At 31.7% G+C, this 17,035-nt stretch overlaps 1 protein-coding gene across 6 annotated transcripts in view; it reads right to left on the minus strand.

Moving 5' to 3' along the window:
* Positions 1 to 3,005: 3,005 nt before the first annotated feature.
* The window catches only part of LOC117111064 (alpha-N-acetylneuraminide alpha-2,8-sialyltransferase-like), a 28,970-nt gene continuing 14,940 nt past the window's right edge, over positions 3,006 to 17,035 (minus strand). For all 6 annotated transcript variants that reach the window (XM_033253947.1, XM_033253949.1, XM_033253950.1 and 3 more), the window contains 8 exons: positions 12,075 to 12,224; positions 11,125 to 11,346; positions 10,521 to 10,739; positions 10,147 to 10,288; positions 8,764 to 8,876; positions 8,251 to 8,340; positions 7,538 to 7,785; positions 3,006 to 4,653 (listed from right to left, as the gene is read on the minus strand). In XM_033253947.1, the coding sequence (XP_033109838.1) occupies positions 4,421 to 4,653; positions 7,538 to 7,785; positions 8,251 to 8,340; positions 8,764 to 8,876; positions 10,147 to 10,288; positions 10,521 to 10,739; positions 11,125 to 11,346; positions 12,075 to 12,224 (1,417 nt within the window). In that variant the 3' untranslated portion in view covers positions 3,006 to 4,420. The remainder of the gene's footprint in view (positions 4,654 to 7,537; positions 7,786 to 8,250; positions 8,341 to 8,763; positions 8,877 to 10,146; positions 10,289 to 10,520; positions 10,740 to 11,124; positions 11,347 to 12,074; positions 12,225 to 17,035) is intronic.

A 17,035-nucleotide genomic window follows, 5' to 3' on the forward strand; every position in this document is an offset into this window, starting at 1 on the left:
TGTATGTATGTATGTATATGTGTGTATGGTATGTAAATGTTTAATTATATGTATGAGTATATAGGTATATCTATATAGGTATATATATGTATAACGATTTAACAGTTTATTTTATTATTAAAACTTAGCTGTTATTAGTAAGAAGACATTATAGTTATAGGAATTCAGATTAACTTATTATTCACAAATTTTCTCTTATATTATTTTATATTGTAGACACTGTACTTAATTTATTGCTTAATTAACTATAAATATAAAGAAACTAAAAGTAATTAAGATGTTGTTATTAATGAATACAAATATAATTTACAGAAAAGAAATAGAATTGTTTTATTAAATTTTAAACTTCTTTTATTTAAGTAAAATAGGCCTTTGAATTATTTTTGAACCTTATATGTAAAAGAAATATTTAATTATGTAATTTGGGATTTCCATTTACAAGCTACGCTTCAGGAATTTCCCATTTTCTTTGACCTTTAAAAATGTTGTACATTTATATTTTTCGTAATTTTTTATGCTCAAAGGAAATAAATATTTTTGTCATTGTCATTGTCATTGTCAAGCCATGTGTTATTTTGTTTAGAAACCCGGCAAACACGTGTTTATGTTCTTATAACGTTCTTGGCCAATGTTGTGGTCAGGTATGTCACAATATAACGTTTACACAATGTTGTAGGAACGTGCAAACGTTGTGAAATTATGTTCAGTATGTATTTATGGTTCTACAAAATAAAATTTTCAACACAAAACTGTAACGTTATTGTCATGGTATCATAAGGTATTAGTAGCTCACCTCTCCTTAAGTTGAAACAGGAAGCTTTTCAAAGTCTTGGATGTCTTTGAATAAAGTTAAAAACAATTGACGCCTAGATATAGGCCTGCTTGTAGATATCATCTTGATTATGATATATGATTTTGGATTATTAGACTGCTCAAAATTTAATAAAGTATTCTAAACAGCAACAAAATATTAGAAGATTTGCTACTGTTAAATCAGGAGCAGTTTGTCAATTTTTGGAGTGCTTTTCCCATGCTTTTCATGAACTGGTTGAGTAGACTCGCGTACATCCCTCTGATTTGCGGTTTGCTCTAATTAAATTGTGTCTCAAATGTACGAAAACAAGACTGATAAAAGTGCGTCTAGCTCGCGAAGTAGCAAAAAGTAGCTGCTAAATTTGGTACCATCATAAATCTAATGATATACTAAAGATGGTGATGTGAAAATTAAAGCATGAATCTAAACTTTCTCTCCTACCTTTCTAAAAAGAGATTTTGAAATATTTTTTCTGTCGTTTAAACAACAATCTATTATTGATGCAAACTTCAAATTTAAACCAAAACATATATTTGTGTTCCCCAATTTATATACAAGAAACGTGTACATTTTCAAGTAATTCCGAATTTTCTGTAAGAATAAAAATGTGTTTTGATATAATGTAGTCAATTTTATCATTTAAACTATTTATAGAGAAATTTCCGACATTTGTTGAAAAATACCACCCTTAAAATTCGTTCAAATGTAAAATATTTTGAGGATAGTTTCACCAGGGTATACCCATCTTCATTCATGTGAAAAAAGTGCAAAAGCCATAGTCACAAACATGGACTTTTGGCACACGTTGATTTCGCCCTGGCTCACTGTGCTGCGCCACGGGCTGATTTTTCCCGCGTCTACTGCCAAAAAAGTGCCCTGCCCGCCATCAGTTCTGTATGATTGGCGTATTTTTTATGTTCGAATGTATAAATTAAGGGAGAAAACTCGGATCACCAAATCATCTCTTTCTTAGACTATTATGTAGGCCTACCATTTCACTAAATGTTACTATGATCCATTATTTAGATTTTGCGTTCTTGCTAACAGACAGACCGGCAGACAAACAAACAGGGGTGAATACCTGATCTCCTTGGCGGAGGTAACAAATAGATAAATGATTATAACAGTGCTCGAATAGGAACATGTTATAATCGTATCAAGCATTATAACCATCATATCCTTGACTCAGTTGTATGAATGGAGTGACTCTGGCAGAATTCAAACCTGCAACTTCGCGCTATCAAAGTAAATATCATACTATTAGACTACCGAGACATAAGGTAAAAGCGCAAAACACAGACACACACACACACACACACACATACACACACACACACACACACTTTCTGTCATACAACTGACTGAAACGCTTAACCTAAAGATCATTTATGGATGGATGGACGGATTTATTCGGTGTAAACAGCAGGGATAACCCACGAAATTCTGAAGAAGTCGTATTTCAAGAAGTGTCCTTCTGGTGGTGACTGGCCAGTAGGCCTACACCGGGAGGCAATCCTACTCTTTTAAAGAGTGTACTGCATTCTTTCGTGCACATGGGCCATAATGCACACGAGACCAACGGCTTAACGTCTCATCAGCAAGACTGCGCGCTATCGCAACTTGCATTCAGCCCTCCAGCTGAAATACAAGGAGAGCAGCGATGGGAATTGAACCGGGGACCAAGTCCACGGTTCAGCACACACTTCAGCAGACACACAGTGGCTACCACCACTTTAGCCGACTGAGCTAAGCTGATCTCTTCTTAAGCTGCTCTATTCACCATCGTTTTAAACATCTTAACCGTCAAGACGGGGTTCGAAGAGATACTTTTTTATACGAGAAATGTTCAGACCGACGTATTTTTTTTTCGTGGTCTTAATTACTTAAAAAAAATTAAATTAAAGTTTCTTTCTAGAATCATAAATTCCATATGATGAGATTGAAAAAAAAGTATTATAGATCGATTGTAAATCGTTATTAATTAAATACTGAAGTAACTGTAATTTTCTTATATATTTTTCTTACATACATTACATTTCTTTTTAAATCGGATCCAATTGGCTGCTGTAGAGCAATAAACCTTCAAAGCAATATAAATTACGGTAATCAAGCAAGAAACAAGCATGTATTTAAATTTCATTGACTTTTATTTCAGATTAAATTCATAGAAAATTATACACAATATTAATGGTAATGATAAAGATAATGATAATAATAATAATAATAATAATAATAATAATAATAATAATAATAATAAGTAGCCTGTTATTATAAATAGGCCTATTGTTGAATTGTTGACTGACCTATAAACTTTAACTCACTACTATAAACAGCAATAAACTACTATAATTAACTATATTTTTGAGTCTAACTGTTGTAGTTGAAATTTTAATGAATGAATCTCTACATAAAAAAACAAGAAATTATACAAAAAATATTGCAATTGTTTGAAGAATACTGAAAGAACAAAACAAGGTAAAAATTAAATGTATACCCATATTTGTGTGACTTTTATGAATATTCCTTTTTAGACTACTTAACATACTTCTTTTATCATACCAAAGTTGTGGTTCTTTTACAGAACATTGAATTATAATTAGGTCTATTTCCATTGCCATCTTAGCCAGCCAGTATAACATTTCAGTATACAGTTAATAAACGTACGCAATATAGCTTTAACTTTTAGCTTAAATACTCAAAACGAAAAATAAGTACAAATAGTGGAGCTTGTGTTACTTTTGTGGTTAATGTGTTACATTTCAATCCCAATCTTATTTTCTCTTTTAACAACACCAACATTTTTCTTACGAATACACACAGCTCAGTATTATACACCAGTAACTCCGAATACACACAGCTCAGTATTATACACCAGTAACTCCTAATTGAGACTTAGTTATGTACCGCCACTTGACTTTTGCTCTGCGTCACTTGTGTTAATGCTACCACTTCAGATTTGCATTGTGCCACTTTTGGCGTTCCATAATAGCCAACTATTGGCGTACGGTCGCATTTGCAGAAGTATACGCGTCTGTTTTCATTATTAGAATAAACTAGTGACTGGCATGAGCGCAGTAGCGTTGTTTGCGTTTAACTCGTCTAACGTGCTGTAGTAAACCGATCTTCACCGATAGTCTTAATCATGCTGCTCTCTTTTGAATAATTTAGGCTAATCTGAGTAATCGCTAGTTCTGGAATATACTTTTTTAATTTAATGGAAACTCTTGGATGGAAGTAAAACTGTAAAATAACTTTTGATTACAATCCAATCGGTTCATCGCACTAAATAACATCAAGATTGTGGCATAGGGCCGACTATTGATTTCAGTTGAGTAACTATACAAAATTATGTTTTGAAACATAGTTCATTGACACCCATGGTGTAAATTTGGCAGCCCACCTTGAAAATATCAGTGGGATAGGGGTCGGGGACTCCCATCGGACCGTAAGCATGGGACCTTCACCTGTTATTAACCGCTCAATGGCTTAAATGCAACTTCTTAAAATTGCGCTACTACCTGTATGGTATAGGAGGTTCGATGGAAGACCATGCAGTCCGAGCTGTAAAATTTGTTGAAGTCTACTAATAGTACCACACCACAAGGGTCAACACTGGCATTTACCGACGTGTAACTTTACAATACCTTTGATATGCAGATCAACGATAGCCTTAAATTCTTCGTCAAAGTGGTGGTACATAAGAATTTTATTATTAGGAGCTTTGTCTTCATAATAGTGGTAATTAATGAGATTTCCGTGCTGATCTGTCCTGAATGGCCAAAATCCATAAAGATGTACTTCATGACACATTGTCAACGCAGAGGAGAGCCAATAAGCACCTGCAGAAAATTAAAGTTTACACGTTGATTGAAGCTTGAAGATATTTATTGCATATAAATATTGTAATAATATCAAAGTATGTAGACATTGCAAATCAAGTTGGAACAACTTGCAAATGTGTTTTAGAAGTCATTAAGACCAGAGCGGTTGGATGAGTTAAAATAGGTATTTATTAGTACTAAATACAGAATAATTTTTTATTAGTGAAAGAATAGTGAGAGAAGAAGAAATTATATAAATTATTTTATTACCGTATTTATTCCAGTATAAAAACATGAAATTACAAAAAATATATATTGGAAATTTTAGCTGGGCCTCTTGGACCCACGGCAGCCACAGTGCAGCGCCAATACTGACATATAACGGATACAGTGTCCTTTTATTCCGTCTAATTTTCATGCTAGAGTTATTCGAAGAGAGCAATCTGACTCCAATTAAAATACGAACATATTTTCAGATCAGAAATGAATGATTTAAAAAAGTTGCTTTTCCGAAGCATAGACCATATATCAAAAGACCATAGACCATACATCAATATCAAAATAAAAAAATTTGCTTTTCCGAAGCATAGGCCATATATCAATGATGTGCCTCCTAATAATTATTTAGTGTCAATCTATGGTGGTGTGTGTGTGTGAGGACCAATTAAAGTGATTTAAGGTCAAACAGTCTACACAGGATATTTCAAAAGCCGGTCAGTTGATGTGAATGAAACTTACGGGAAAGTTTAATTTACAAGGAAGAAACTTTTATTTGTTAGTGACGATCCAGCGAAGGGTGTAAATTTGAGGGTCTTTTCAATTTTTGATTATCCAGACCTAAATATCTATTTAAAAAAACCTATGGGTCTAAATGAAACATTATTAAATTTAATACTTTGTAAAGGTCTTGTAAAAAATGATTAAATTTGTGACGATCTGCAGTATGGTGTGGATCTGAGGACCATTAAAAGGAAAACTACCCAAACCACATATTTCGAAAACGGATCAACTGATCTAAATGAAACATTCGGAAAAATATTAACAAAGTTACAAGGAAGAATTTTTATTTGCTGGCGACGAATCAGTCAAGGGTGTTAATTTGAGGGTCATTTCAATTTTTGAAGACCCAAGAACTAAATATCTCTTTAAAAAAATCAATGGGTAAATGATTAAATTTTTGTGACGATCCGGAGTAAGGTATAGATCTGAGGACTATTGAAAGAAAAACGTCCCAGACCAGATATTTCCAAAACGGGTCAACTGATCGAAATGAAACTTTCGGGAAAGTTTAACCCAAGTTACAAGGAAGATATTATTATGTGTAGGAGACGATCCAGGTTAGGGTGTAAATTTGAGGGTCATTTAAATTGCTTACGTCCCAGTTATAGATGGATAAAAATGACACTTGAAATGAAGAAATGATCAAATTTTGGTGACGATCCGCAGTAGGGTGTGGATACGAGGACCATTTAAAGATTTTTAGTTGACAGTTGATTAAATTATTTAAACACAATTTGCGTTTTCTAAAGCGCTTAAACCAGTTACAGCTAGGTTAAACTCAAAACTACCGTGATATGCATGAACAATTTTACTTTCAGTCATTGAATCGCTATGAACTGAAAATGTATTTTCCTACTCAAGGTCGGCTCAGTTGGCGCGCGATGGTTATGAGTCACGATGTACCCCGCTATTACCATTGCTCACATAGTTCAAGTCTCACTAATAACGTAGCAGTGAACTTGGTTTTCGATGTTTTTTTTTTCACTTCATTTTCTCCACTTCATTAAAATTATATTGGCTTTCAGTGTTTATTTTTATTTTTTTTTTTTATTTTATTTTTTTTTTTTATACCTTTTAACAACCTTTCTTTATGTTGCAATTTCAACTTCATTTCTCATTAAAGCAATGGGGAAAAGCCCTATGTTCTGTTGTTCAAACAGACATAGTAAGTCTAGTTATTATTATTATTATTATTATTATTATTATTATTATTATTATCATTATTATTATTATTATTATTATTATTTATTATTATTATTATTATTATTATTATTCACTTGTCTCTGTTTTTTTGTGTCTTTTCTTATCTTTTTTGTTGTTGTTTATCCATAGATTGTATTCTGTGTGGTATGAGAATTTTTTTTTTTGAACTGATGTGAATCAGTTGCTCTTGATAATTTTAAATTTGGAGGTCCCTTGGCTTGAGCTTTGCAACCGAAAGGAAAGGTGCATTATAAATGCCCAGTAACAGTAACAGTTATTATAAATATATCCTTCTTACATTTTAAATTTTTACAGCCTTTATTAATCGTCTTTGTACTTTCCGATTTTTGCCATTTGATGTATTTTATTGTATTTTTTACTGGGAATAACAATGTTTTTTTACACTGATCAGGTCACCCAGGGTAATGCTAGTTGAAATAAATAAAATAAATATTAGTTGATGGTAAAAAGTTATGGTTAACAAACATGAAATGGAATTAAAACTCCGTTTAACTTTCAGGGGATCCTAATATGATTTTTCATCTTCTAAAACCAATGTATAAAACATTTAAAAACCGGGATACCAGACAGTAGAATATGATGAAATTATCATCGTCATAGGCCTACTTGTAATCGTCATCTCCAACATGATCATCATCTTCATCACCATCATCATTTTAATAACCGTCATTGTTATTATTCAATAAATTCGTTTAGTTTCTGTGCAGTACATGCCTGTATATTTAAAATCAGTTATTTTTACCTTGAAATTGCTAATGTCTGCTACTTCCCAAAGAATGTTCCCTCATGCTTGTCCCTCACCTCCACCCAATTATATCAACCCAGGAGTCTAGTAGTCATGTAGCTTTAAAATAGTAAATAATTAGATAGCTATTTTTTACACAATAGGCATTCTTACCGCTGGATATTCGTTCAGCTTTCACACCTCTGTGAGACCAAAATTTGTTCATTGCAGTCCACTGCTTCGGGTGACCGAGCAACACTTTGATCTTGATTCCTGGGGTGCTTCTAATGGTCCGCAAGGCACGTCTGGTTAAATACAGTCCCAAGGGTAAGCCAAACCCGGATATCCATATATATTTGCCGTATTGCTTGATATACGCTATAAATCTCTCTCTATCTACTTTTGTTCTTAATGAATTAAACCTGAAATAGATAGAAAAATTTGAAAAAATCTAGCAAGAACATATTATATTTTTATGATCAACGAAATGGCCTTATGTTTCACATTCAGTATACATTGGAGTATACTTTGTGGAATGTAGGCCTACCGGTGTTTAATGTGCTCAATTTAAAGCTGTGTGACTAAGAATGTAGTTGGAGAGAGGAATAGGCCAGCTGTACGTTATGCATCCTTTTGTAGGCCTAGCCTATATTTCATAACACTAAAATAATGTGGTAACTGATTATCGATTAAAAAAATTACATCAGAGACTGCCACTCAATTTCGACATTTACTATCCTACGGATCAGAACGACTGTAAAGTTTTGTCTATTTTTGATATGACAGTTTACAATCTACTAAGCTCATAGGTATGTTATATTTTTAATATCCCTTTTTTTTTTGTATTCGGTGTGCCCCTGCTAAAGTACAAAAACCTTTTTATTTACTGAAATTCTATCTGAGATGGATTGATAGTAGTTATGTTTGAAATCCGACCGGCATCTTTAATAAAATCTTGTAATGGTGGTATGTTGAATCTGTGGAAAATATTTACATAAACAAACCAATAGTTATAATAAAAAGGCAAGGTTTATACTACTTCTTATAAAAAATTATCCTAAAAAAAAATAGTTTTTAATAAAATTAATCAAATATCTTTTTTCTTTAATGCGTCAACTTTTTTAAATATTAAAACCTCAATAAAACATAGTTTCCGTCTATTTACCCCGAAAAGCAATATTTAATGTCCTCAATAGACGTATACTAACACAAGCTTTTAATTATTAGGCTAATTAAAATCAATACCAAGGCAGAAAACTATCACGTGCTGCAATATAATTATTTTATACTGCAAAGTTACGATTTTAAAATAATGTGATAATAGAAGGACATTACTGATGTCACATTGTTCCCTGCAAATGAATACATATGTCAGAAAAGGCATTCCTGTGTAAATTTACCTGATTACAAATTCTGAAGAATCTATCTGCGATCCACAGCTGCTGTTTTTGAGAATACCCCCGCTTCCCACCACACTACAGTTTTTAATTTTTTTTTCGCCGAATGGATATGCCTTTAAATAATAATAATAATAATTCAGTGAAATAGAAAACAACAGATTACAATAATGATCGTTGCACTGATGTTATACACTACAAACAAAAATCTGTTGTTATTCAAATATTGTATAATACAGACCTCCAATGCCGCAGCCAGTATTTTTAAACAGTGTGGGACAATATCAGGGTGGACCCACTTTACGCGTAAATTCAAATAATCTGGACCCATTTTCTTGAAAGTTGTCCCATTTTACACAAAAATATGAATAATCTGGTCCCATTTTCTTAAACATTAACCCATTTTACACAAAATATGAGAAATCAATTTAAAATGTGGACCCATCCTTTGTGGACCCAATAAATAAAATTTTGTTGGACTGTCCTAACTGTCCCAATAGGCAGTGGCTATGGCATTGCAGACGTCTCAAACATTTAATAAGTAAAGTTCATATAAAAAGAAAGAATAGTAATTAACATTGAATTCAAGATTCAAGATTTCATTTGTTGTCATTTACAAGCAAAGTACATGAAATTTGCTTTCAAGAGCGAGGAATACACAAGAATATACATACAGATAAAATGGAATGAATCACAGATAAAAAAAAAAATTCACAGATTTTCAGATGTTTTTTCTATGAAAATTCATAAATTCAAAGACTTGTAGCACCATTATACGTCCCTAATTGAAATGTTTTCCTATTCTAAAGTTCAATTGAAAGAAAATAAATTCATCAAATACTTTCATTTTTTCAAATCCTTCAAGACATTTATTAAATAATGTTTTCTGTAAATGCTTGTTTTTTATTGTAATGCAATAATTTCAGACTTGTTCTGCCTCTTGTAATGTGTTATATACCTAAATAAAATAGGATAAACTAAAATAAATTTAAAAAAAATCCTTGGCATCAATAAATATATAAAACTATTATTAAACTATAATTATAATTATATATTAAACTATAATTTACATAATGATATATTTTCTGTTATTTTAATCATTTATTGTTTAGGTTATTCTCCAATAAGACTATTTTTACAACATATAAATCCAGAATTATTATTATTATGATTATTATGATTATTATGATTATTATTAATATTATTATTATTATTATTATTATTACTATTATTATTATTATTATCATTATCATCATCATCATCATCATCATCATCATCATCATCATCATCATCATTATTATTATTATTATATTCCTACTTTGCAATGTTATATACAATAATTTAGAATAAAAATATTTGAAAATGTAAAAAAAACTATAATGTTACCTCTGGAAGAGCCCTGTAGACATCGTGAGGCACATTTATAGCTAGGTTCTTAGAGTGGGTGAATTTAACAACTTGTTGTCTCTGTGTATTGTTCTTTGTTGCGAATTGATAACGTGAATCAAGCACCATCGCCAAGTCATCACTATACAAAGAAATTAAATTTTACTATAATAATTCAGTATTCAGAACTCAGTTTAAGTTACGGTACTGAGTTGAGGAACATGTTTCTGTCCGTATGTATCCGTTGTAGTTAAGTCGGGTGTCCCTCACTGTAGCATTTTTTAAGTTGAACGAGGAAAAATACGGAGTTATTATTTTTAATTAAAAAATAATAATAAATTGATAAATTATAAACTTAAGCAACTAATTCTTACGTAAAAAGAGCATTTATGTTGGTTTTGTTTTGAGTCCATGGCTTTTGTAGTAGCTTGCCTAATTTACCGAGATTGAAGATTTTTTCATTATCTTGTGACATAAGGAAGGAATTGTTATACTCGGTCTCTGTATTTCGTACTTCAAGTACGTTGCGAAATTCTGGTACCTTCACTGATGTGAACTCGTTTTCGCTTTGTGGGGTATCAATACGGGTTCGCCTGTCAAACAAAAAGAAATATTTTTTGAAGAGAAGTCAACGCTATTTGATAACAGTAACACTTGCACTATGCTTACATATATAACTTTAATATTTATATGTCCATTTTTGGCAAATACAATCACAATAAATGTTGCCAGATATAACAAATCAAAGCCGAAAAGTAACAAAAAGAAAAAAAAACAGACAAAAAGAACCCTTTATTTTAACGTTGATAAACGTTGAAGTTAGGTAGTCAGAAAAACACAACGATGCAGCAACGTTGCAACATTATTTGGGGTTGTGAATTACGTTATAAATGATATCGTTTTAAAAAATACGGAGTTATTATTTTTAATTAAAAAAATAATAATAAATTGATAAATTATAAAGCAACTAATTCTTACGTAAAGAGAGCATTTATGTTGGTTTTGTTTTGAGTCCATGGCTTTTGTAGTAACTTGCCTAATTTACCGATATTGAAGATTTGTTCATTATTATCTTGTGACATAAGGAAGGAATTGTTATACTCGGTCTCTGTGTTTCGTACATCAAGTACGTTGCGAAATTCTGATACCTTCACTGCTAAGATCTCGTTTTCGCTTTGTGGGGTATCAACACGGGTTCGCCTGTCAAACAAAAAGAAATATTTTTTGAAGAGAAGTCAACGCTATTTGATAACAGTAACACTTGCACTATGCCTACATATTATATAACTTTAATATTTATATGTCCATTTTTGGCAAATACAATCACAATAAATGTTGCCAGATATAACAAATCAAAGCCTAAAAGTAACAAAAAGAAAAAAATTAAAATTAAAAAATAAAAAAAAAAACAGACAAAAAGAACCCTTTATTTTAACGTTGATAAACGTTGAAGTTATGTAGTCAGAAAAACACAACGATGCAGCAACGTTGCAACATTATTTGGGGTTGTGAATTACGTTATAAATGATATCTATGCATGTCATTTTGTATACACCAAACTATAACGTTGTTAAAACGTAAAATTATTACCTGAGTAAGTATATGAAAATATAATAATTCAGGAACCAAAAGAATGTAATTTCTTTTAGTGATTTACATAATTGGAACATTATTTATTATAACCTAATAAGAACGTTGCATTTTTTTGTAGAGCCATAAATACGTATTTATAACGTTATTTTATAAACGTTGCTGCAATGCACTATCGTTATTCTGACGTAACTTCACCAATGTTATAATAGCGTTTTGTGTTTGATGGAGGTAGCTGTAAGGGCACGCATTTACGCAATCTAAAGTAATGTTAATAGTGAAAGTCATGTGGGTAGTAGTCGATTTTGTGTGCATTACGCTAATTGAGTTGAACTTACGTAGTGTAATGTTGGACAATGAAATCGATCCTATGCAGGGGGTTGTTCGTTGGTGTCATTGTCCTGAAAACATAGGAGGTAATTGTCAAGGTACCGATAAGTAGTAGGCCTATTAGTTTCATCAGCCGTGTTCTCATCCTCATGATCATTCTACGAAGCATGAAAGTACAATAATTGATGCAAACGTCCAAAATCAATAAAAAAAAAATCGTCAGTATAATTATAGTATAAAGGTTCGCTTGCACCAGTGCCTAAATACAACCGATATTGACAACTTGGTTATTTTAAAAGCTTTTAAAAACCAATTTGTCTCCGAAAATTTAGGTTTTTGTTGGAATTTTACCTTCATATTTGTTGTCATTATTATTATCATAGTCGTAATAATTATAATACTGCACAATTATTATTATTATTATTATTATTATTATTATTAATATCATAGTCGTAATAATTATAATATGCACAATGTTATAATTATGCTTATTTCAAAGCCTAAAATCACAGTAGTATAACTTCTAGGATTAGAAAATTACCGGTCTGGTGACTGTTTAATTAATTAGCATATTTACGCAGACGATTTAGCTGAAATCAATTACATCATGGTCTTTAACTGTCTTTGAATACATATTTTGTGATGAATGGGAATTTATATATTAAGAAAGGTAAATTTGTTAATAGAAACAAAGAAGAATGTACAGTGAAGATTATGTAGAAAAAATAAATTAAAGACGAATATCATCTTACTTTAGTATATCCTTGCTATGTTGATCTTAGCAAAGAAGGCCTATCAAAATTTTATTACAAATCTCCTGCCAAATATAAGTTTATTACATTGTTGAAAATCAGAAACAGTGTCAAATTTAGTCATATAATTTTTCGTGCATTTGAACAAAGTAGTGTTTTGTTAGCGCATTAAGTTTTTTTTATGTTTCTTATAAGGCTGGCAATGTCTAGGAATAAACGAACGATTTACAAAAAAATAATTATGTCCAAATTGTAATTCATAGATCTGTCTACAGTTCGATTGATTTGATATTTTCAGCATTATTGACCTTTTTGCGCACACTTAAGGAGAAATTCATTCTCACCTTTTTGCGGTCGTTAATTAGTCTAAAAATAGGTGTTGAACTATATAGTAGTTTCCTAATTAAACTTAAAAAGAGTAACAGTCACAAAATATTTAATGAATATTTCCTAATATTATATATAGTAGTGTTAATTGATATATTTTGGTAAGTATATAAGGTTTTTGACTTTCTCTAACCTTTCCACAATAGGTTACCTATTGTGGAAATGCCTAATATGCATATTAACCCTATAATAAGTATAGTTTAAACAATATACACTACTCTCATTTGATGTTATTGGTTGTATACAAACAGCATGTCACTGTAAACGTAGTATGTGCAGAAATAGTTTTTAAAGTCTTATGAAGCCATTTCATAGACCAGAATCACCTTCATCTTTCTTTGACAAATATCGAATTATGGTATTTAATAAGCATACAATCGTTGCAGACGATGTTCTATTTATGTTTATGTCTCAAGCCTCATCGCGCTTCCGAAATTTTTTGCGATTTAGGAATTATTTTCGTACCTTCTGGATCCCTTAGTAAAGCTATGGAAAAGCTGAAATATTAAGTTTTTTTTTATTTTTCTTTTTTTTTTTAAATTTTAATCAGAAGTAATATGTATGATTGTTACTGCGATAGGCCTACAGTGTTATTTCAAACACTCGTTGTGCCAGTAGTATCATATGGCTGTGAAATTTGGGCACAATACATGTTATCAAAAATTAACAAAGATAAATTCCATTTGGCGAACTAGGTAGCTACCCAGTACTGATTATTAAGTTATCAATTAATAATGATTATGTAAATGTCATCAACGTTAAGAAGTCTACTGGATATGATCTGGTCGTAACGACCTTCATAATTAATACGGCTTCAATTTACGAAAAGATAATGAAATTGTAGGCAACACTTTTTCTCTCTTCGATAATTGTTTTGCTTTTTTCTGTTGTCTCGTGTTTTCTTTAATTGTACATTGACTGTAATTCTATTTTGTTTGTTGATGTCAATAATAGAATCTGAATCTGTTCTTAATTACTCTTCCTGCATTAGCATGCAGAAGCCATAATTTTTTATCTGATTTTTATTTTTCCTACGTTCGCACAAAAGCCATTGTTTTCGATCTGATTTTTTTCTTCTATCCCGTTTTCCTATGTTTTTCACTGGGTTTTTTGACTGGCACTTTGGTAACTTTCCGTGCTTGTATCTTCTTCAAACATTGTCTAAGTAAAGACCATTTAAAAGATGTGCATATTAAAATATGACGTCTTTCTACATTCTGAATAATGATAAACGGGTAATTAAACTTATGTATTAACGCAACTTGCAATTTTCAAAGCGTTTCAAACACAGCTATATGTTAAACCAGGGGCGGATCTGGGTTCAATATAGGGGGGGGGGTCAAAATGTCTCCAAAAATAAGAGTAATTGCACACGTTTTCTTCTTTCTATGAATTGATGAACCCTAAAGAGAACAGGGTCGGAGGTTCTTCCGGGAAAATTGGTATTCCTAGATGGCGGGAAATGAGCTATCGCGACTTCTGTGGTGTCTTAATAATGACATTTAAGTTCTTCAAAATTCAGAGTTTCCGCCTCTTGAAAACGAATTCATGAATCGATGAACCCCAAAGAGAAAGTGGGGTCCGGGTTCCGCCGGGAAAACGTTGATTTCTCGATGGCGGTAAATGAGCTTTCCAGCCTTCTGATCTGTCTTTTAATGACATATAAGTTTTTCAAAATTCATGGTTTTCCCCTCTTGAAAACGGTCAGACAAATTTCTTATTACAGTAAATAGGCTTATTATGTGTGTACCGGTATAAATACATACAGAAACAAATTGAATAGTTGCATATGTATTTCTTTTTCCATGAATCGATGAACCCCACAAAAGAAATGGGGTGGGGTCTCCCCGGGAAAATGTTGATTCCTAAATGGCGGGAAATGAGCTTTCCCGAATTTTTTTTATCATTGTAACAAAAACAATTTCAGCTCACGGGTCCTGAAAAGGTAGGTCTAGAATTCGTATTTTTTTTTGTCCGAGTGGGTTCAGAACCCCCCTGACCCCAGAACCGCCAATGGTTAAACACACAATTACCGTGAAATACATGAAATGAACAATTTTCGTCTTCGAATTATAAAATTATGCAAAGTAGACTAACTTTTTAAAATTATTTTATATATATTTTTTGTAATCAACAGCAACATCAGTCTAGTCTAGTTACTATGTTTTTGAATAAGGTTTTTATCAACCTATGAAATCACACAAGGGAAATGAACTAATATTGCACAATCTATAGTTACTTCCTTATTTGCAATCAATTTTTTTCTGTATCTTAACTGCTCTTGATCTTTTTAAAAAGCGTCTCGCATAGGCCTATTCGGACGAAGACTACTATAGAGACTATCAGTATAGTAATACATTTTACTGCTTCTGGTGTGCTACTTTGTTCCATTAATTTGTGTTACTGATAGGAGTATCGCAATACCTCCAGTCTACCTCCCAGTACAGAGTTGAATCCAAATATTAATCCAGATTATGCTAAAGCGTTTTGAGTTTGCTTTTATATTTAGGCCTATACTGTTAAACTACTAAAGCATTAGGCCTACATCGGTAGTACAATCCTCTTTGCAAAACAGTAAAACCTCTAATTCAGACATATGACTCTATTTAATATTAACCCACTTTAAAAAGCTAATCTATAATAATGACCAACTCCTGTAATATTAAACCTGTCGGGTTTAATATTTACCATTGAGAAAAGAGAACATCCCAAACTATTTGCTAATATTAATAACAATGCTAGTAACAGAATAATCTGTGATGGTCAAAGATTTAATTACTAAATTTCGAAACATTGCATAGCATTGAAAAAGAAATTTATAAATTTATTTAAAAATAATGTACCTCTTGAATTAAATAAATACAGGTACAATACATAACTTACACGATTAAACTTAGTGTCTTACAACAATTAAAACTTGAATTTTTGGTATTGATATTTTTAATAATAATAATAATAATAATTATAATAATTGTCGACTTATATAGCGCATATTGTATGGACCTCTATGCGCTTAAATTATTACCCCCGGATAAATGGATCATGGGGAATTCCATAATGTTGCAGCTGTTCCATAATAATTTCAGGAGCTTATCTTACTACTCTTAACATTATAATGGCCTTCAAGCAAACGTTTAATATTCATTAAAATTAAGTTTGAGATCAAAATTGTAGATAAGTTAGTAACAGCAGCGTAACAAGTTGATGAGATCTCATTGTATGATAATTTTCAGAAGACCGGAGGGATACACAGAGCTTCTTTTTGACCATATCTCACAAATTTGAGTCCTAAATCTATTTGCTGGGGGTACTTTAGGTGCAAGATGCACAACTGATCTGGTCCAAAGGCAGTCCCGGTGTGGTCTTCAGACGAAGCTATTCATACTCAGACATTCCAACATTCTGAGATTTTCTATTGGATATTACTCTATTTTACAGCATTGTAACGAGCAAAAGTATTTATATAAAATAGACGGAAAAATATTCAAGGACATTGTGAAGTAATCGTCATATATTTATTAAGGGCATATTGGCATTTTAGGAGTGTTTGATAAAGTATAATACAAAAAACTTTACGATCAACGACCTAACAATCAACGAATAGGCCTATTCAATAAACTTAATCCCTTTTCTGAAGTAAGGTAATCCAACGTTATTCAAACACGTGAACAATATATATAGTTGAATAAACTTTAAAAAAAAAACAGCTAAAAAGTAAACGTAAGTAAACAGCCAGAAATAGAAACAGAGCTTTCGGACAACACTAGTCCTTCCTCAGTGGCGAGTGAGTGAGGGTTGAAAAAGCCAGATAGTATAAAGTGAGAATTTCA

The sequence above is a fragment of the Anneissia japonica genome, unplaced genomic scaffold, assembly GCF_011630105.1.
Source record: "Anneissia japonica isolate Jap-2015-1 unplaced genomic scaffold, ASM1163010v1 scaffold573_len2283161_cov171, whole genome shotgun sequence".
In the NCBI taxonomy this organism is placed as follows: domain Eukaryota; kingdom Metazoa; phylum Echinodermata; class Crinoidea; order Comatulida; family Comatulidae; genus Anneissia; species Anneissia japonica.